Raw genomic sequence first — 16,263 nt, 5'->3', positions numbered from 1 at the left:
GCTTTGAATTGACGGTGATGCTTGATTTCAGGGACTGATGTGCACCGTGGGCTGCAGACTCAGCAGGAACCAGGTCCCCGCTTGTCACAAACCCCAGGATTATTGTCCCAAACTGCAATCAGGAGCAGCCCCAATCGGCAGAAACAGGACTCGAGGCAAACCTGCGATTATATTTTGTTTTAAACAAGATGAATTGATTCTCAATCTCATCAGCAGCTTATTCGCCACGAGGAGGACAGTGGTTTGCAGCTTTGATGTTTTTATCCTGAGAATGAAGAGGGTCGTTGTACAGCCACACTTTAATAGTTGAGTCTGTTTAAATAAAACTCCGAGTCACTCTGTTTGGGAGGGTTCCCAGCTCCCTCCTGAGGAGGGGATTTGTGTCTACCTGCAATCTGGTCTTCACATCAATGCCCCTGACAACAAAGCCCATAGAATCCCTACAGTGCAGAAAGAGGCCATTCAGCCCATCAAGTCTGCACTGACTCTCCAACACAGCATCTTAACCAGTCCCACCCTCCACCTGCCACCCTATCCCTATAACCCCATTTCCCATGGCCAATCCACCTAACCTGCACATCTTTGGACATTAAGGGGCAATTTAGCATGGCCAATCCACCCAACCTGCACATCTTTGGACTGTGGGAGGAAACCCACGCAGACACGGGGAGAATGTGCAAACACCACACAGACAGTCACTCAAGACCGCGTTTGAACCCGGGTCCCTGGTGCTGTGTGGCAGCAGTGCTAACCACTGTGTCACTGGGTTAATGGTGACCCTAATCATGCATCCATTGTGAATGCCACCTTGCTGGATTTGGAGTGTGCCGTGTCTGGCTGTTGCAGTGGATGGGGAAGGATGTTGAGACATTATTTGAAGAAGTGCGGCCAACACTCTCCTCCTTAAGCAACATCAGCAAGACCAGATTGGCTTCTCATTCATGTCCTTGTAGATGGTGGGTTGATACTGCACACAGTATGGCTGCTACATTTACTGACACTGCGACAGTGCCGTATTTCAAAGTAGTTCATTGGATGTGAAAATTTTGGCTATTTCTAACAGGTGATAATGTGCTCTGGAAATGTTAAAAATTCATTCATGAGGTGTGGGCATTTTTTGCCCATCCCTAATTGCCCCTGAGAGGGTGGGGGTGAGCTGCCTTCTTGAACCGCTGCAGTCTCTGAGGTGTAGGTACACCCACAGTGCTGTTAGGGAGGGAATTCCAGGATTTTGACCCAGCGAAAGTGAAGGAACGGCGATATATTTTCAAGTCAGGATGGTGAGTGACTTAGCGGGAAACTTGCAGGTGGTGGAGTTCCCAGGTACCTACTGCTCTTGACATTCTAGGTGGTAGAGGCTGCAGGTTTGTCTAAGGAACCTTGGTTGAAGAACTGCAGCCTCACAGCACCAGGGACCCGGATTCGATTCCCAGCTTGGATCACTGTCTGTGCAGAGTTTGCACATTCTCCCCGTGTCTGCGTGGGTTTCCTCCGGGTGCTCCGGTTTCCTCCCACAGTCCGAAAGATGCGCTGGTTAGGTGCATTGGCCATGCCAAATTCTCCCTCCGTGTACCCGAACAGGCGCCGGAGTGTGGCGACTAGGGGATTTTCACAGTAACTTCATTGCAGTGGTGACATAAGCTAACTTGTGGCACTAAAAAACAAACTTAAACTTAGATGATTCATGCGGCTGTTATTGTGTGTTGGTGGTGGGGGGAGTGAAGGTTTAGAAACATAGAAAATAGGGGCAGGAGTAGGCCATTTGGCCCTTCGAGGCTGCACCATTATTCAATGTGATGATGGTTGATCATGCACTTTCAGTATCCCACTCCCGCTTTCTCTCCATAGCCCTTGATCCCTTTAGCCGCAAGGGCCACGTCCAGCTCCATCACGGATGGTGATGGCTAGCACGAGGGGACATAGCTTTAAATTGAGGGGTGAGAGATATAGGACAGATGTCAGAGGTAGGTTCTTTACTCAGAGAGTAGTAAGGGCGTGGAATGCCCTGCCTGCAGCAGTAGTGGACTCGTCAACATTAAGAGCATTCAAATGGTTATTGGATAAACATATGGATGATATTGGAATAGTGTAGATTAGAGGGGCTTTAGATTGGTTCCACTGGTCGGCGCAACATCGAGGGCCGAAGGGCCTGTACTGCGCTGTAACGTTCTATGTTCTATGTTCTCTTGAACATATCCAATGAACTGACCCCAACAGCTTTCTGTGGTAGAGAATTCCACAGGTTCACAACTCTCTGAGTGAAGAGGTCCTTCCCCATCTCAGTCCTGAATGGCTTACCCCTTATTCTAAGACTGTGACCCTTAGTTTGTGGATGGGGTGCCAATCAAGTGTCCTGGATGGGGTCGAGCTTCTTGAGTGTTGTTGGAGCTGCACCCATCCAGGCAAGTGGGGAGTATTCCATCACACTCCTGACTTGTGCCTTGTAGATGGTGGACAGGCTTTGGGGAGTCAGGAGGTGAGTTACTCGCCGCAGGATTCCTGGCCTCTGACCTCTCCCTCTGTTTGTTCATCAATCTTTCTCTTCCTGATCCACATAAATAAAGCCGGCTTATACAAGATCCAAAGATTGTTCATTGAAACGTGCAGAGTGATGAGTGTGCAGGAAAGCTCAGACAATCGCAACACAATAGCTGATCTACGGAGGTGCTGAGTGCTGGTGAACGGGGGGACGGTGCACCAGGAGGGGGTATCGGCAACAGTGGAGGGAGAGAGACAGAAACATCAGAGGAGTTATTTTCACTGCTGATTATGTCTCTGTCGGATGGATGTCTGTCGCTTTCGACCCAGGAAGCACCAGCTGCTTCTGTGCACGATTTTACGGTTAGAACACTGGACGGAACACCGGTGTCCCTGAGAGAGTATCAGGGGAAGGTTCTACTGCTCACTAATGTGGCCACCTTCTGAGGGTCAACTATACCGCAGGTAATATTGGTCAAATTGGTCACTAGTGAATTACTGCAATAGAATCAGGGTTAGGGGAATAAAATTACCTTCTGAGGTTTCGAAATGCTTACAGGATAGAAGGACGCCTTTCAGCCCATCTGCACTGGCTATCTGACTCTGAACAAGCATTTCTCCGAGTGAATCAAACACCTCATTTTTAAAAACTCTTTCATGCAATGCGGGATCGCTGGCACGGCGAATTTAAGGATGGCACGGTGGCACAGTGGTTAGCACTGCTGCCTCTCAGCACCAGGGACCCGGGTTCAATTCCGGCCTCGGGTCACTGACTGTGTGGAGTTTGCACGTCCTCCCCGTGTCTGCGTGGGTTTCCTCCCACAGTCCAAAGGTGTGCAGGTTAGGTGAATTGGCCATGCTAAATTGCCCCTTAGGGTCAGGGTAAATACATGGGTTACGGAGATAGGGCCTGGGTGGGATTGTTGTCAGTGCAGGCTTGATGGGCCGAATGGCTTCTTTCTGCACTGTAGGGATTCTATGATTTGTTACCCATCCCTAATTGATCTTGAGCTTAGTGGCTTGTTCAGTCATTTCAGAGGGTAGTTTAGAGCCAAGCACATTTCTGTGTGGGTCTGAAATCACATGTAGGCCAGACTGCGTAAGGACGGCAGATTTCCTTCCCCAGTGAATCAGACGGAGTGTTTTTTCTGATAGTTTAATGGTTGTAATTACTGGGATTAGCTTTATATTCCGGATTTAAATTCCATCAGTTGCTGTGGTGAGGTTTGAACCCACGTCCCCAGAGCATTAGCCTAGATCTCTGGGTTATAAGTCCAGTGACATTACCACTTAGCACTAAGAGAATATCCTCACCTGTAAAGTGGATGAGTGATAAGTAGATAGGTATATAGCTTGAGCTGGATGGGAGATGGTGGGGTGGGGAGGATCTGGCCTACATGGGGAGGTGATGGCCTAGCGGTATTATCACTAGACTATTAATCCAGAAACTCAGCTAATGTTCTGGGGACCCAGGTTCGAATCCCGCCACGGCAGATGGTGGAATTTGAATTCAATAAAAAATATCTGGAATTAAGAATCTACTGATGACCATGAAACCATTGTCGATTGTTGGAAAAACCCACCTGGTTCACTAATGTCCTTTAATGAAGGAAATCTGCCGTCCTTACCCAGTCTGGCCTACATGTGACTCCAGACCCACAGCAATGTGGTTGACTCTCAGCTACCCTCGGGTAACTAGGGATGGGCAATAAATGCTGGCCAGCCAGCGATGCCCATGTCCCACGAATGATTTAGAAAAAGATTATAATGGCAATAGCTTTGGTCTATTTCACCGGAGTTGGATTGAACAAGTTCCAAATCTCTTCCTCTCTGTTCAACAGTTCCACAAACTCAATGCACTGATGGATAAACTCTCCGATTCCTCATTCACGGTTTTGGCTTTCCCCTGTAACCAGTTTGGACAGCAGGATCCAGGTGAGGAGGAACACCCCCATTCTTCAATCGCGGGCAGACCGCGTCGACACAGATTCCGTACATGTGTCCACCAATTGCCGATGACTCTTCCAACAGTCGGCTGATGAATCTGAGGGGGTTTTTTTCCTTAAAAAGGTGTCGACGGACAAGAGCCGCCAGAAAGGTATCTGGCAACCTGTGCCAAAACACTGCCCAAGTGGCCAGAGCCTGCGGCCATTTTGTGACTGTTGACATAGGAGAGTTGAATGGTAGACATCGCCATAGAAACACAAGCAAAAATCATTACAACGGGTAGTAAAGTTTCAGAAGGGGAAACGGACATGAGCATTGCAGCGCTTACTCAAGGCTGCAGTACTGAGGGAGTACAGCATTGCCGGAGGTGCAGTTGAGACATTAAATTGAGGCCCCATCTGGCTGCTGGGGTGGATGTAAAATAGTCCAAGGGACTATTTTGAAGAAGAGATGTCCCGAATGTCCCGGCCAATATTTATCCCCTCAATCCACATCACAGAAGCAGATGATCTGATCATGATCACGGTGCTCGTTGTGGGACCTTGCTCTGCGCAAATTGGCCGTCCCATTTCATATATTACAACAGCAACTCTTTCAGAAGTATTGAATTGGCTGTGAAGCACTTTAGATGCCCAGCGCTGGTGTGAAGTGCTGTGTAAATTCAAATCTTTTTTTAATGTTACTGGACATCTCATGCAGTGAATGTGCTTTGACTCACGTTACTACTGGAGAAACTGTTTTAAGTTTATTTATTATCATTATTACAAGTAAGCTTACATTAACACTGCAATGAAGTTACTGTGAAAATCCCCGAGTCGCCACACTCCGGCGCCTGTTCGGGTACACTGAGGGAGAATTTAACACGGCCAATGCACCTAACCAGCACGTCTTTCGGACTGAGGGAGGAAACCGGAGCACCCGGAGGAAACCCACGCAGACACGGGGAGAACGTGCAGACTCTGCACAGACAGTGACCCAAGTCGGGAATCGAACCCGGGTCCCTGGCGCTGTGAGGCAGCAGTGCTAACCACTGTGCCACCGTGCTGCCCCTGAATTGAATTTTAAACAAAACTGTTAGCATTAAAAGTGATCATGCAGCAATCAGATTGTGGCTTAAACCCACTTAGCTCAGTGGTGTTCCTTTCGGGGAAGAAATCTGCCATCCTTTCCCCGTCTGGCAGGTATGTGACTCTAATCCTGAATCAATGGGTTTCCTCCCACACTCCAATGGGATTATATCTGCTGTCTACAATGGCCTCACTTAGCTGTATTAGAACTGTATTAGTAGGGTCTGGTACACACAGGGTTAATGTGGGACTGAATACAGTACAGCCCACACAATGGCACAAAAAGGCCCACTTGAGTAGTGGGAGGCAGTGGGGCAGTGGTATTTTCATTGGATTAGTGACCTAGGGACCCAGAGCAAGATCTGGGGATCCCGGTTCAAATGGGAAATGGTGATGACAGACGGTGAAATTTGAATTCAATAAAAAAGTAACCTGAAATTATCTGGAGCGGCACGGTGGCACAGTGGGGTAGCACTGCTGCCTCACAGCGCCAGGGTTCAATTCCGGTCTTGGGTCACTGTCCGTGTGGAATTTGCACGTTCTCCCCGTGTCTGCGTGGGTTTCCTCCGGGTGCTCCGGTTTCCTCCCACACTCCAAAAGATGTGCGGGTTAGGTGGATTGGCCATGCTAAATTGACCCTAGTGTCAGGGAGATTAGCAGGGTAAATACGTGGGGTTACGAGGTTGGGGTTTGGGTGGGATTGTGATCAGTGCAGACTCGATGGGCTGAATGGTCTCCTTCTGCACTGTAGGATTCTATGATTCTATAAAAAGTCTAACCATGCTCATGAATCGATGTGTCCTAAAAACCCATCCGGTTCACTAATGTCCTTTAGGGAAGGAAATCTGTCGTCCTTACCCGGTCTGGCCTATAAGTGACTCCAGAGCCACAGCAATGTGGTTGACTCTCAAATGCCCTCTGAATGGAGGGCAGTTAGGGACGGGGTAATAAATGCTGGCCCAGCCAGCGAGACCCACATCCCGTAAAATGAACAAAAAAAGACTCAGCTTAGAAATGTAAAGACTGACAATGAAGTCAGTTACAGAATCTTGACTGTAAATACTACGCAAGCTTATGAAGCCCTCTTCATGGGGGTAAATCTTCCAGACCTGCCCACCAATTTGATGGATCAGTCTCAGGGCGGGCAAGACCGGAAAATCCCACCCATGGTGCCCGCAGCAGGATTCTTTAAAAAGAGACACTTTCCTTGATTCAAGGCGGTGCCCCAACACCTTCCCAGGGCAACTAGGGGCGCACCCCAATAATGAATTATGTACCAATGCAAGTTCCACAACAACACTTTCACATCCTTCCATATATACGCTGAAATCTTGCTGCCGTTCGCGCTGACGGGATCTTACTATCCCACCGACAGTGCATTCATTGGGAAACCTGGTGGGACCATAAGATCCCATCCCCAGTGTGCGGCGTGCCATCTCCTGCCATGGCCAAACATGTTGTGGAGAGGCAGAAACATCCCAACCATGGTGTTGTAGAGAGTCTGTGGCGTGCAAATGCATGGCAGTCTATTGCTCCTGGGTGATCCCGTTTCCTCCCACAGTCCAAAGATGTGGGGGGGGGGGGGTGCGATTCTGCCAGCAGCGCAGCTTGCCAGGAGACAGAAGTGGAGGCCAAGTAATGGGCTTCCTGCAGGGCACCACGGCCTCTGCGGTCACCGGTGCCTCTGGCCACCGGATTTCCGACACCGTCAGCTCCGTGCCAGAAATTGACGTGGAGCTGGTTGAAATCACAATCTGCATTGCATTAGAGGGCCCAGGACTGAAGCCTGGTAGTGCCAGCCTGGCCCCCTGGCACTGCCCACGGGGCAAAGTGGCAATGCCCAGGGCACCTTGGCACTGCATGCTGGGCATTGGTCAGTATCAAGGGGGTGGAGACAGAGGGGGAGGGGCCTATAGGGGGCAGGGCCTCTGTAGTGGGGGGAGATCGTTGGGGATGGGGGGGGGGGGGGTCCCACCGCCACTCTGCATTTGGGATCAGTGACAGAGGGAGGGGAGGGGCTGATTGAAGCTGGGCATTGGGGTGTGGGAGTGGCGGTTGGCCTATGGTTGAGGGGTGCAGTGGGGGGAGGCTGCGGCGGGGGGGGGGGTCGGGGAGATTGGGACTGCCGAGGTTGGGGATCAAGGCGGGCTGGGGACGGGGGTGGGGGATCGGAGGACCGGCGATGCAGGGTTTGCAGGGCTGGCCAGCGATCGGGTGGCCGGCAGTGCGGGGCTACTGCCCATGCGCCGTTTTCAGCGCTGACAGATCAGCGCATGCTCCGTGGCCCACTCAGCGTTACGCTGCCGGCCTCTCCAGCGGGAATAGGCCCCGCCCACTGATTTTCAGCGTGATTCACGCACGGGCACTCTGCAGTACACAGAATGTGGGAGATCCATTCTGAAAATCCCACTGGAAAAAACAACAGGATTTACTCCCGTTTTTACACGAATTTGGCACTCAGAATTATTTTGGGTAGGTTAGATGGATTGGCCATGATAAATGTGTAGGGTTACAATGATAGGGCAGGAGAGAGGGCCTGAGGTATGATAGTTCGTCGGAGAGTCAGTGCAGACTCGATGGGCCGAATGGCCTACTTCTGCACTGGAGGGATTCTATGATTCACCACCAGCCTAAAGTTGGCAAGAATATTCTAACCCACAATGTAACTATCAGACAATTCATCTCTGAATGACCTGAACTCACTTAACGAGTCTCTTAGTCTTAAAGGGATACAACTCCATTTCAGCAATGGTGATACATCATACACAACATTATTGGCCTTCTAATGAGCAGATTGATGTCGAAAGAGACTCTGAGCACTCAAGGTAAGTACTGCTTAGCCCAACTCACCCCTTCCTCCCCATATCCCTTGATCCTTTTAGCCCAAGAGCTATATCTAATTTCTAATGTGACAATAATAAATCAAATCAAACCTGGTCAGCATGGATGAATTGGGCCGAAGGGCCTGTTTCCGTGCTGTATCTCTCTGACTCTAAATACTTATCAGTCATTGAAAGGCTTTGCATTGAAATATCAATGTTAGACTTAAAGCATCATGTTCTCAGGTCTGTACCGAAACATTTCTTTTCAGAGAAAGACCATGAAACTCTGGATATCCTCAAGTTCATCCGTCCAGGCGGGAACTTTGTCCCCCAGTTTCCCGTGTTTGGGAAGATTGAAGTGAATGGGGAGAAAGAGCATCCTCTCTACACATTTCTAAAGGTCAGTGTCATTGACAATTCACCCTGCATGTTACTGATGGTGACTGTGTTACGCTCAGTGACTGGTGATCAGCCTCTCTCTGTGAGTATGTTTTCTACATGTTAAAATCTACAGTAATGATGGGTGGGAATAAAAGGGTTGCTCCGTCAAGCCAACCTGAGCTTTAAGCACACGGTTAGCACAAAGCTGAGAAAACAAGGTTTGTTTTTTCAAAGCAGTGTCACTCCTCATTGGGAAGCGCAGTTCCAACGAACAAACTACTTGCACCTACAGATTTCTGTCCTATTTGGGGTCGTAGCTCCTTAACGCAGTTGCTCAACATGCTTATGGGTGGCGCGGTGGCACAGTGGTTAGCACTGCTGCCTCACAGCGCCAGGGACCCGGGTTCAATTCCCAGCTTGGGTCACTGTCTGTTTGGAGTTTGCACGTTCTCCCTGTGTCTGCGTGGGTTTCCTCCCGGTGCTCCGGTTTCCTCCCACAGTCCAAAGATGTGTTGGTTAGGTGCATTGGCCATGCTGGAATTGCCCCTGGGATGCGTAGGTTAGAGGGATTAGCGGGGTAAATATGTAGGGTCACGGGGAATGGGCCTGGGTGGGACTGATTTCTGTGCAGATTCGATGGGCCAAATGGCCTCCTTCTGCACTGTAGAGATTCTATGATTAGTTTGTTCTACTGCCCAACTTCTGCCTGCAGACCTGTTCTCTCACTCTCTCATGAGGTTTCTCAGATTAGGGGTGCTGTCAGTCAGTTTGACCATGTCTCCAATGTCCTTCCTGACTCCTTAGCCATCCTCAGGGTTTCAAACTGCCCTCAGCTCCTGCCACACTGCCCCTCTGAAGAATCCTCCATACTTTCTACACCCTTGGCAATCTTCGCAACCCCAACAGTAATGGGGAGGCGATGGCCTAGTGGTATTATCGCTCGACTATTAATCCAGAAACAAATGTTAATCCAGAACTAATGTGCTGGGGACCTGGGTTCGAATCCCGCCACAGCAGATGGTGGAATTTGAATTCAATAAAACATATCTAGAATTAAGAGTCTACCGATGACGATGAAACCATTGTCGATTGTTGGAAAAAACCCATCTGGTTCACTAATGTCCTTTAGGGAAGGAAATCTGCCGTCCTTACCTGGTCTGGCCTACATGTGACTCCAGAACCACAGCAATGTGGTCGACTCTCAACTGCCCTTGGGCAACTAGGGATAGAAATCATAGAAACCCTACAGTACAGAAAGAGGCCATTCGGCCCATCGAGTCTGCACCGACCACAATCCCACCCAGGCCCTACCCCCATATCCCTACATATTTTACCCACTAATCCCTCTAATCTACGCATCCCAGGACACTAAGGGGCAATTTTAGCATGGCCAATCAACCTAACCCGCACATCTTTGGACTGTGGGAGGAAACCGGAGCACCCGGCGGAAACCCACGCAGACACGAGGAGAATGTGCAATAAATGCTGGCCAGCCAGCGACACCCAAAAATAATAAATCTCTCAAAGAGAGAGGCTAAAAAGTAAACAGAAAATGAAATGCAGAGGCCATTCACAAAGTCCTATCCGATGACGCTAAGTCCCATTCCCCGTGTTCTTCAAGGTTGGCTCACAATTAAGCAATCTTAATTTTAAAAATTACCTCCATGTTTTCAAATCCCTCCCTGGCCTTGTCCCTATCTCTGTCATCACCTCCACACCTACAGACCTCTGCCCTCCTCCAATTCTGGCCTCAGAACATTGGCACCCCCAATTTTAATGAGTCCAGACACCAGTAATGCAGGGGCCCAAGCTAATACTCGAGAATCAGGGGTTCAAATCCCACCACAGCAGCTGGTGGAATTTAAATTCAATTAATTCCAAAACAAAAATTTGGAATATAAAACTAGTCTTGCAAATCGATTGTCACAAAAACTAATGATTTTATCACAAGCCTTTCTGCCTCGCTTTCTTCCTTTAAGACACTCCTTAAAAACTAATCTTGTGGGCAGCACAGTGGCACAGTGGCTAGCGCTGCTGCCTCACAGCTCCAGGGACCTGGGTTCGATTCCCAGCCTTGGGTCACTGTCTGTGTGGAGTTTGCACATTCTCCCTGCGTCTGCGTGGGTTTCAACAAAGAGAACAATACAGCACAGGAACAGGCCCTTCGGCCCTCCAAGCCCGCGCCGCTCCCCGGTCCAGGATTGAATCCTGAATCCAGGATCCCCACCCAATTTTCCAGCCTATCTACATCCTAATATCCTATCCACCGAGCTGTCCCTCACAGCTACGATGTTTTGTTCATCACAACCTATTAACTCACCCCCACCCCCCCATTCCAGACCATGTGATCTCCAGGGAGAGGCGAAAACCCAGAGTGAAAACCCCAGGGCCAATATGGGGGAAAAAAAATCTGGGAAATTCCTCTCCTGAGGCGATCGAAACGAGTCCAGGAGATCACACTGGCCCTGATCAGAAAATGCTTCCCAACCCTATTCATTTCCACTTCTGCTTTACGAACACCATCTGAATTCCCTGCCCCCGAGACAGGTTCCCAACTATCCGCAGTCTCGCTCTGTACTGGCACCAGCAAGATGATCATAGAATGAAGCCTTGAAACGAGAAACAAAGAACAATTAGCCCGCGCCGCTCCCTGGTCCAAACTAGACCACTCTTTTGTATCCCTCCATTCCCACTCCGTTCATATAGCTGTCTAGATAAGTCTTAAACGTTCCCAGTGTGTCCGCCTCCACCACCTTGCCCGGCAACACATTCCAGGCCCCCACGACCCTCTGTGTAAAATATGTCCTTCTGATATCTGTGTTAAACCTCCCCCCCTTCACCTTGAACCTATGACCCCTCGTGAACGTCACCACCGACCCGGGGAAAAGCTTCCCACCGTTCACCCTATCTATGCCTTTCATAATTTTATACACCTCTATTAAGTCTCCCCTCATCCTCCGTCTTTCCAAGGAGAACAACCCCCGTTTCCCCAATCTCTCCTCATAACCAAGCCCCTCCATACCAGGCAACATCCTGGTAAACCTCCTCTGTACTCTCTCCAAAGCCTCCACGTCCTTCTGGTAGTGTGGCGACCAGAACTGGACGCAGTACTCCAAATGCGGCCGAACCAACGTTCTATACATCTGCAACATCAGACCCCAACTTTTATACTCTATGCCCCGTCCTATAAAGGCAAGCATGCCATATGCCTTATTCACCACCTTCTCCACCTGTGACGTCAATGGTTTCCTCTGGGTGCTCCGGTTTCCTTCCACAGTCCAAAGATGTGCGGGTTAGGTGGATTGGCCGTGCACCTTAGTATTGGTCATGCACCTTGGTATTGCCCCTTAGTGTCCTGGGATGCCTAGGTTAGAGGGATTAGTAGGGTAAATATGTGTGGTTTCGGGGATAGGGCCTGGGTAGGATTGTGGTCGGTGCAGACTCGATGGGCCAAATGGCCTCCTTCTGCACAGTAGGGATTCTATGAAAAACCCATCTGGTTCACTGATGTCCTTTAGGGAAGGAAATCTGCTGTCATTACCTCGTCTGGCCTACATGTGACTCCAGAGCCACAGCAATGTGGTTGACTCTGAAATGGCCATAACGAGCCACTCAGTTGTCAAGTGGGCTCACCAGAACCTCCTCAAGGGGAGTGGCCACCAAATACTGGCCCTGCCAGCGACGACCACATCCCCCGAAAAGAATAAAAGAAAATCACTCCATTGTTGGTGGCCTCACCTCCAGTTGGCCGGGCCCGAAGTTCTAGAATTCTACCTCCAAACCTCTCTGCCTTGCTTTCCTCCTTTAAGACACTCCTTAAAACTCTTTGACCAAGCTTTTGCCCATCTGCCCTAATATCGCCCAGTAAGGCGTCAGTGTGGGATCTTGCTTTGTAATATTCCTGCAAAATGCCTTGGAGCCTCAAAGGCTCTGTATAAATAAAAGTTGTTATTGAGTCAAAAAGGGTCAAGAAATATGGAATCTTTTCCAATGGTTACTCTCCCAGGGTTTTCTCAGTGATGGCCACTGTCCTCTTGTGGATAATTGAAGACACATTAAGAGCGTCAACTAAAGGTCGACGTCTCTCTCAGCACAGAATCCCTACATTGCAGAGGGAGGCTATTCAGCCCCTTGAATCTGCACTGACTCTCTGAAAGAGCATCTTACCCAGGCCCAAACCCCCCTCCCATCCCTGTAACCCTATGCATTTAGCATGGACAATCCCCCTAACCTGCACATCTTTGGACACAAGGGGCAATTTAGCATGGCCAATCCCCTTAACCTGCACATCTTTGGACACGAAGGGGCAATTTAGCATGGCCAACCCACCTAACCTGCACATCTTTGGACACGAAGGGGCAATTTAGCATGGCCAATCCACCTAACCTGCACATCTTTGGACACGAAGGGGCAATTTAGCATGGCCAATCCACCTAACCTACATAGTTTTGGTCACTAAGGGGCAATTTAGCATGGCCAAACCACCCGACCTGCACATCTTTGGAGTGTGGGAGGAAACCAGAGCACCCGAAGGAAACCCACGCAGACACGGGGAGAACGTGCAAACTCCACACAGTCACCCATGGCTGGAATCGAACCTGGGTCCCTGGCACTGTGAGGCAGCAGTGCTAACCATTGTACCACCGTGCTGCCCGTCTTATAGAAGCTCCCTGTCAGAGGTGTAGAGTGGGCCATGATCCCTCAATTATTTACAGCACTGCAGCCTTTCAAACTCTGTTCACACATGGCCAAGGAATTCCAACCCAGTCCTAATTCGGTGCTGATGAACACTCTACTAAATGCACGGAAGGAAATGGTGACTCCATTCCTCCACAGCTCAATGGCAGCACAGAGTCAGAAAGTCGTGGGTTCAGGTCCCAGTCCAGCCACACCAAATCTCAGCTGACACTACTGTGTTGTACTGAGGGAATGCTGCCCTGTCAGAGGTGCCGTCTTTCAAATGAGGCATTCAACTGACCTCTCAGATGGACTAAGTGACCTCTTGGGGGGGGGGGGTTCTCCTTGGCACCTTGGCCAACATTCATCCCTCCATAGAAAAATAAATCCCTCAGTCAACATCACGAAAAACTGAGCATTACCTCATTGCTGTTGGTGGGAGCTTGCTGTGCGTAAGTTGGCGCTCCACATCGCAGCGGTGACTACGCTTCGGAAGTGTTTCATTGGTTGTAAAGAGCTGGGGGACATCTTGAGGTTGTAGAACATGATATAGAAATGGAAATTGTCTTTTTTATTGCAGCTTTCGTGTCCCTTTGTGAACCCAATGATTGGGGACCGGACGAGGTTGTACTGGTCTCCCTTGAGAGTGAGTGACGTTCGGTGGAACTTTGAGAAGTTCTTGGTTGATGTGGATGGAAAACCAGTTCGAAGGTAAAGCACGTACATTAGCATCAATGGGAAATTGAGATATTTAACACTGCAATAAGATCTGGTACACCGCGCGTGTGAACTCCACTTCAACCCCTCAATACAAAGATAAATCAGGATTGAAAGTTTATCAGTTACAGAATTCCTACATTACAGAAGGAGGCCATTCAGCCCATTGAGCCTGCACCGACAACAATCCCACCCAAGCCCTATCGCCGTAACTCCTCTGTGTCCCCCTCGCAGCCTCTTTGTGTCTTCCTCACAGCCTCTTTGTGTCCCCCTCGCAGCCTCTTTGTGTCTTCCTCACAGCCTCTTTGTGTCTTCCTCACAGCCTCTTTGTGTCCCCCTCACAGCCTCTTTGTGTCTTCCTCACAGCCTCTTTGTGTCCCCCTCACAGCCTCTTTGTGTCTTCCTCACAGCCTCTTTGTGTCCCCCTCACAGCCTCTTTGTGTCTTCCTCACAGCCTCTTCGTGTCCCCCTCGCAGCCTCTTTGTGTCCCCCTCACAGCTTCTTTGTGTCTTCCTCACAGCCTCTTTGTGTTCCCCTCGCAGCCTCTTTGTGTCCCCCTCGCAGCCTCTTTGTGTCCCCCTCACAGCCTCTTTGTGTCCCTCTCACAGCCTCTTTGTCATCAGATTTCAGCAACAATAAATAAACTGGGTCCAGTTCCCCGAAACAACACGGGGGAGGGGGGATAAAATGAAAACCGGCCAATCTCTCGTGTAGGGTCCGTGTACAGTATTCACAGCTGGAGGGTGTGCTGAGACATTCCAGTGCAGTACTGAGGGAGTGCTGCACTGCTAAAGGTGCTTCTTTTGGTTGAGATGTCAAGCTCAGGCTCCATCTGTCCCCTCAGGAGGACATAAATGTTCCCATGGCACTATTTCAATGGGTGGGAGAATTCATCCTGGTGTCAATAAATTATCCCTCAACCCAACCTCGAAACACACTTGATTTAAAGTTAAAGTTTATTTATTAGTCACTTACTGCAATGAAGTTACTGTGAAAATCTCTTAGTCGCCACACTCCACGCCTGTTTGGATCAATGCACCTAACCAGCATTTCTTTCAGAATGTGGGAGCACCCGGAGGAAACCCACGCAGACACGGGGAGAACGTGCAAACTCCACAGAGACAGTGATCCAAGCCGGGAATCGAACCCGGATCCCTGGCGCTGTGAGGCAGCACTACTAACGACTGTGCCACCGTGCCGGCAGAACCACATTGCTATTGGTAGGATCTTGCTGGGTATAAATTGGCTGCTGCTTTTCCACAGAGTGGCACGGAGGCACAGTGGTTAGCATTGCTGCCTCACAGCTCCAGGGACCTGGGTTCGATTCCTGGCTTGGGTCACTGTCTGTGTGGAGTCTGCACGTTCTCCCCGTGTCTGCGTGGATTTCCTCCGGGTGCTCCGGTTTCCTCCCACACTCCAAAGATGTGCAGGTTGGGTTGATTGACCATGCTAGATTGCCCCTTAGTGTCAGGGGGATTAGCAGGGTAAATATGAGGGGTTACAGGAATAGAGCCTGGGTGGAATTGTGGTTGGGTCAGACTCGATGGGCTGAATGGCCTCCTTCTGCACTGCAGATGCATTGGCCATGCTAAATTCTCCGTCAGTGTACCCGAACAGGCACCGGAGTGTGGCACCTGGGGTGTTTTCACAGTAACTTCATTGCAGTGTTAATGTAAGCCTACTTGTGACACCAATAAATAACTTTTTTTAACTTATAGGGATTCTATGAAAAGTGACTACACTTCAGAATTGGCTGGAAAATGCTTTGGGGGGTGTCCTAGGTTACGAAAGGTGCTATATAAATGCATGTTCTTTCTCTTTAAGTGGACGTTAGTTAATGAGAGGAGGCCAGTCTGGCCTGTGATGCTATCTCCTTGGGTTCTGTAGCTTCTTGTTCCCCCCACAATCCAGACTGATATCTGGGGGGTGGTCACTTGGTGGCGCTAGTTACCAGCAGGGCTTACAGAAAATCTCTCATGTTGCCAACTAGAGCTAGGCTATTCTCACCTTTGTTATTGGACTATTATTTAAATGGTGAAAAATTACAACATGCTACTGTGCAGAGGGACCTGGGGGTCCTTGTGCATGAATCGCAAAAACTCAGTTTGCAGGTGCAGCAGGTGATCAAGAAGGCAAATGGGATGTTGGCCTTTATCGCGAAGGGGATGGAGTAT

General features: G+C 49.6%; 1 protein-coding gene across 1 annotated transcript in view; it reads left to right on the top strand.

The window, feature by feature from the left end:
• Positions 1-16,263, top strand: part of LOC144480319 (CUE domain-containing protein 2-A-like) — a 78,118-nt gene that overhangs the window by 60,629 nt on the left and 1,226 nt on the right. Inside the window, exons 9-11 of the mRNA XM_078199676.1 lie at positions 4,320-4,413; positions 8,584-8,714; positions 13,953-14,083. Of these exons, the coding sequence (XP_078055802.1) occupies positions 4,320-4,413; positions 8,584-8,714; positions 13,953-14,083 (356 nt within the window). The remainder of the gene's footprint in view (positions 1-4,319; positions 4,414-8,583; positions 8,715-13,952; positions 14,084-16,263) is intronic.

Source organism: Mustelus asterias, chromosome 28 (assembly GCF_964213995.1).
Source record: "Mustelus asterias chromosome 28, sMusAst1.hap1.1, whole genome shotgun sequence".
NCBI lineage: Eukaryota > Metazoa > Chordata > Chondrichthyes > Carcharhiniformes > Triakidae > Mustelus > Mustelus asterias.
Note: the sequence above shows the minus strand (reverse complement) of the source record. Positions and strands in the feature narration are given on the sequence as shown.